Source organism: Neolamprologus brichardi, chromosome 7 (assembly GCF_056152115.1).
Source record: "Neolamprologus brichardi isolate AB-2024 chromosome 7, ASM5615211v1, whole genome shotgun sequence".
NCBI lineage: Eukaryota > Metazoa > Chordata > Actinopteri > Cichliformes > Cichlidae > Neolamprologus > Neolamprologus brichardi.
The window spans coordinates 59027993-59034124 of NC_142110.1; the positions used below are offsets into that span (position 1 = coordinate 59027993).

At 36.8% G+C, this 6132-nt stretch overlaps 1 protein-coding gene across 2 annotated transcripts in view; it reads left to right on the top strand.

Moving 5' to 3' along the window:
- The window catches only part of tln1 (talin 1), a 60655-nt gene extending 55324 nt beyond the window's left edge, over nucleotides 1-5331 (top strand). For both annotated transcript variants that reach the window (XM_006797313.3, XM_006797314.3), the window contains exons 56-57: nucleotides 3059-3184; nucleotides 3593-5331. In XM_006797313.3, the coding sequence (XP_006797376.1) occupies nucleotides 3059-3184; nucleotides 3593-3727 (261 nt within the window). In that variant the 3' untranslated portion in view covers nucleotides 3728-5331. The remainder of the gene's footprint in view (nucleotides 1-3058; nucleotides 3185-3592) is intronic.
- Nucleotides 5332-6132: the final 801 nt, after the last annotated feature.

The following is a 6132-nucleotide window of genomic DNA, read 5'->3' on the forward strand; positions in this document are numbered from 1 at the left end:
AGGTAAACATGACGTCATGGGTTATTATGGACAGTAACTTAGGAAGCGGGAACCCAGACAAAAGTGGTGCACAATGGTGAAAAGATGTTTCAATCATGGCAGTTCCTTAAAGCTGTGCAGCCTTTGAACCATGTGTGAAATGACCCATTTAGCCAGACCCCTAACAGATGCATTACAAAGCTAAGTGACTGTCATATTAAAATAGATGTAGCTGTGGTAGCATTTTAAGATCAATTTTAAGATAAATAGCTATGTAGTCATCTACATATTTACAAGGATATCACTGAACTGTTTGTATTGAGTTTGTTTTAGCTTGAGCCATTTTCTCAAGACTGAAAAGCAAAGAGTTAGGTCCAAAATTAGATCTGACATGGGCAAATTCACGGTGAGATGTGTGCTCGTCATCTCTACTTATGATTCCAACACTACAGTTCTACTGAAGGGACAATAACATTAGTCATTCTGCAACAGCTGAGGCTTTTAGAGAGCACACAGTATATTATAGTGTATTAATAGGCTGGAATTTCAAAGTTTAGGGTTACAGGTGAGCTGCATGATTTGTACAGCTGCTAACAAGGATTAGCATGCTCTATATTTGGCACAAGTAAGAATGCCCTTTGCATATTGCTTTCTTTCAGTATTTATTAAATGCTGCTCAGAGATGTATTTCTTTCTGTGACATCATTGGGTATATAATTTCAGAATGGGCAAAGCTCCTGCAGAGTCGGTGTTTAAGGCTCAGAAATTGGTTATATAATGATAGTAAAGCATTTTCACAGGTTTGGTATAACAAATTTACCCTTGTGTAAAATTAGTGACTCTTTAAAAAGATGTAAAACCTTTTTCTTCATGTTCAAACTCTGCTCAAAAGGGTTGTTATGACCTTTTAGGTGTAACTGATGCTCGGCAGTTGCAAGACATAACAGAAAGTACAAGTATTTCCTGTCACTTCATCCACCCAAAAATACTATCTTTGAGTGTAGCTGTGAGCACATCGGCCTGCCAGCCCAACTCATATTCTCTGATCCAATCAGCAGTGGCTTATCTCCTCCTCTTTTGGACCTGCAGCTGCCACCACAGTAATTCTCATACATTTATGTCTACAAGAGCTCTGGAAACAATCTACCCAGTCCACACATAGCACTAAGAACTGGAAATATTAGCCTTGATCTATGATTACACTAGAACCATTTGCTCTTAGCTATATTCTGTATTAATGGTTTCTCTATTAAATGTTTGAATATTTCTGGAAAGAAGGATTTTTGAACTCTTTTTTTATTGCAGCCAGTAGTTTGGGGATAACATAGTTAATATTTTATGTTATACCACCTACAAAAATCTAATATTTCATATTAATTAATTTATAAGAAGAATCCTCGCAATCATATGCCACAATAACATTTTCTGTTAGCAAACGAATAAAAAGTCACACAGCATAATGTCCATTGATGCTGTCTGCAATGTTGCCTTCTTGTAGTTCAGTCTTCTCAGTTTTGACTGCTTTACCTCTGGCATCACATAGCACTTCTCCTGTCCGAATGACATTCCGATGTCATTGCTGTAGATCCTAGCAGTATGGATTAGTGAGTCCATGTAGAGGTGTCTAATGATTCTGTAATTTGAAAGCAAGTTCCCACTTGACCACCTCAGAATTAGATGAACAAAAATGAGCTGTGTTAATACTAAAAATGTATTTTTAGTTTCAGGTACTATAGTTACTAGGCTTAAATGTTGTGCTTTTTAACTTACCTTTGTTTTTCTGTCATTTGGACATCAGCACAATGCAAACTGCACATCAAGCACTTGGAACTGCCTAATGTAGCCATGTTTTTACACTTGCAAATATAGCTTATGGCTGTAACGTTGAGAGACGTTGTTCTCTTGGCTTGTGTTGTTGTTGTGGTGCCACTCAGGCTGTTAAAGTTGCGAACATTTCACCACAGCACTCGTTTCCATTGTCCATTTGCACTACATCACCTGCAGAGGAGGCATACAATAATTGCTCAATTGACCATGATTGCTCAATTGGTCATGATAATTTGCATATTAATGATCAAGGAACTGGCCTCACAATCCATTGTTCATTAACTGGGCTAGTTTCATTTATTGTGCAAAGGTACTGTTTATAAGGTTGGGGAAACCTGCAGTTAGCTGAGACTGAAGAAGTCACTTGGATGATACCGAAACATTTCTCCCACTGAAAACGTTACGTCCAGATGAACAGAATCTTTTTTTCTTTTTTTTGGTTTTCTTACTATGCTCATGCTCCCCATTTGGGAGGATGTAATTTCAAAAGGTGGGCTCTGTGTGAAGGTACTGAAAGTGCATCAGTGCAGTGGAAATTGTAACTGCATGCCTCCAACCAAACTCATTAGCCAAGGCCACAGGCCACGTACCTTAAAGATTTCGAGATTTATCTTCATGTCTTTAGGGCTAAGGTTTGGGAGTGACATGTGTTGCACCTCATTCTTCTCCTTAAGGTAACAGAATTCATAGACATAATATTTTGTTTTATGCATTGTGCCTACATGATGATATATGATATTTAGACAATCAGGGAGGGAAAAGGGCTCCAAGAGAAATTTTCTGTCTGTGTGGAAGTGGATGTTCCTGGATTCAAACAGATTTACTGTGTTGTTATTTAATTATTTTTTCTCGTCTCAGCCCACTGGCTGATTCAGCCCACTGAGCCTCAAAAGGAGAAACCTTGTCTTCATTGAGCCAAGTTGCCCAATAAGAATTGTTTGGCTTTGACTGATGTTTGGGACTGATCCTTGTTGCTTTTTATAGCTTTCCTCCTGTGTCAAGAACAAAACAACTGTTATGGTTTTCTGTCAGAGCCCAGTTGGACTCATTACTGCCTTTCCAGGAGTTGCTGTTTAGTAGAGAAAGGTTGATGACTCTGTTCTACATGCACCTCAAAGACTCAAATCATAGACCATTGGTTAGACATACTGAGTGTCTTTTATACATTTCTTTTGTAATGTTTTCCATCTTTACTCAAGTTTAAAGCCTTTAAGTTGTGATTTGACTTGAAATCGTGTGTGTGTTTCTGCAGGCTGCTGGAAATGCTGTGAAAAGAGCCTCTGATAATCTGGTGAAAGCAGCACAAAAAGCAGCATTTGAAGAACAAGATGCCCAGGCTGTGGTGGTCAAGAGTAAGATGGTGGGAGGTATTGCTCAGGTAAGTTAGAGATCCAAAGCACATGTTCTACATGTAACTTTGCCTTCAGTCTCATTGTGTGTTGTAAACTCATTTGTGTTACATTTCTATAATCGTGATAAAGCACTGTCTCATGTGTATGTGTGACTGTGAAGTGTAACAACTGGGTAGCTCAGCAGAATAGGACTGAATTAGAAAAAGGGAAACTGGAAGTACTGACCCAGGATGGGCATGTGGCTCAGCTGTACGCACCGCTGTTTTATAGGAAGAAAGGTCAAGTTCATATCTTTTGTATGGGTTAGGACTTAAGTGTGCAGAGGTCTGGATTGGGATCTGTTCATCTGACTTAAGTTCAGTTTCATGTGTGTGATTGTGAAACAAGCGTTTCTTAAGTGTGGTGACATGCTGACCAATTGTGTTGTGTTGTAGATCATTGCCGCTCAGGAGGAGATGCTACGGAAAGAAAGGGAATTGGAGGAAGCCAGGAAGAAGTTGGCCATGATCAGACAGCAGCAGTACAAATTCCTCCCGTCAGAACTGCGGGAAGATGGCCAGGAACAGTGAGAAAATAAGTGTGCGTCTGTAGCAGCATGCAGTGTCGTCAGCAGAAGTCATCTTTGGAATGATAAGGACCTGTTCTCAGCTCATTTTTAAGTGAAGAAAACGATAACATATAACTATAACTGTAACATTAAACAATCTGACTTCAATTCCACAGCAAACTGTTTCACATTTAGTTTCAAAAGTTAACAATGACGTTCGTAACGCTGATTAAGGTATCTGTACTTTTGATTATATGGTTACACGCCTATCAGTATATTTTTCTCTATTTTGAATTCTTTTTTTTCATCTTTGTGTGTACATGCTGTGTAAAATGGCAGTCACGCCATTAAATTATGGCGTGACTGCCATTATGACGTGCCAATGGCCTTAATTGTCCTAGATATAGATATCTTATATAGGCAAGCAGAATTAATGCTTCCATGACAATTATGCAGAATCTATGCAAATTTTATATACTGTGTGTGCGTGCGTGTGTGTGCTGGTATGCGTGTGTGTGTGTTTACAGACAAAGTGCCTTGATGTATAGGAGTTCATTGTGAAAAAGAGATCTGTGGTTGTATGACAGTAATGATATTCAATATGTTAATTGACGTACTGGTTAAACTTAATATATAAAATTACACATTTTAAATCTAAATTGGGATAAAATAATTATACAGTGGAAAAAATCATAGTGTTTTTTTTTACGACCTTCAGAATATGTTAAAAGGATATCCTCCAGTACATTGCTATGTTTTTCTGTGTGGGTTTTTGGATTTAACCATCTACAGTATTTAGCCAGAAATCAGACTAGAGGACTCATTTGTGTTCAAATTATGAAGCCATATATTTAATTTTTAAATATTTGAGATTGTTGCAAAGAGTCCAGCACTGTCAGGATTTCTTTAAACAAATAAAGTGTTTTAAATTTATACCTTTATGTATTATGTACCAGGGACATGGGATCAGCTGTAAGTTTATATTTGTATCCTAAGTTTTTAGTACTTTCTATGTAACATGACTTTTGCTTGATGAGGATCTAGTAGAGAAAATTATGAATTTATTTTTGCAATTACACAGTGAAATAGAGTGTATTTGCAACAGGAATATTTGACATTAAATTGACTGTATTTGGATTCTTAGTGGTTATTGACTTGCTCCTATGATATGTTATTTGTGGGATTTTTCTAAAGAATTCCTATAACTGAAAAGGAAATGATCTGAGGTATATATTGGCATTTTATATGGATGAACACAAAAATAGATTATAAGATAATGATTAAAAGCTGCCCTTACGTTGGCCTTTTTTTCTTTTGCATATTATTTGCATATTATTTTTAGGATAGCTAGAGCAGTATGCAGTATAACATACAAAGGCTTTTTAAAATTTTGTGCACATTTTGACTAATTATAATGCTCATTCACATTAGTACCGATGATGGACACTGTAACTGTGATTTATATTCAATAAAGACAGTGTTTAAAGAGATGCTGACATCTGTTGTTTAACAGTTTGTTTGTCCCAACATAGATATCATGTCCCTAAAAGGTGAAAACTCAATGTTACACAGTGGAGAATCTATAACACAGCTTGCATTATTTTCAATAAATATATTTAAACAAAATGTGTTTGGAACTATATTGTCTATTTATTCTTTCCCCTCACCCTCAACCAGTCAGAGACTGCTTATGCTAGATCTGCTTTTCCTGTTAAAACTTCTTCCCTTCATCCTCCCTACCATTGCCCAGTGCTTGTTTAAAGGGCTTCTTTACATTACAATACAAAACACCTTTAGACAATTGTTGTGAACTGAAACTACAAAGTAAATAAAGCTGAACTAAATGGATATTAGCCACGTGTCTCACTAGTTACCTTATTGCCTCTAAATAGCAGTAGTGATTGTATAGCTCACAAACCTGTATCTTGTAGGGACTAACACATTGTTAAATCGTCTCACTTTAACTGAAATCATCACACCCCACTGCACTACAAAGCCCTTGTGGGGACTTTCTCAACTCTGATTTGAAAGTAGGACCTCCTCATTTATACAGATAAGTAGAAATAGAGACTCAATAAAAATAAATGCTTTGGTTTAGCTACCAGTTTTCCCAGATTGTAGGTATGTTATTACGGTCTTACACTATAACTGTGTCCTTCTGTTTACGCGGTATAGACTTTCTCTCTTTGTGTTTTAACTTTAATTTTTGGATTTTTAGGTTTTCAGTATGTACATCTTCACATATGACCCATTCACTTGATGGTTTTTTGTTTGTTTGTTTGTTTTTAATTCATCGCCTTTAATATTTTAATTAGTAATTTTCGGATTGGTACTACTTTTTTCATCTCGAAACGTTTTAGATCAGTGATTTGCTCTGTTACCTTTGCTGATGTCCCAGTGGGGGATAGTCTTGATTTATTCTCACAT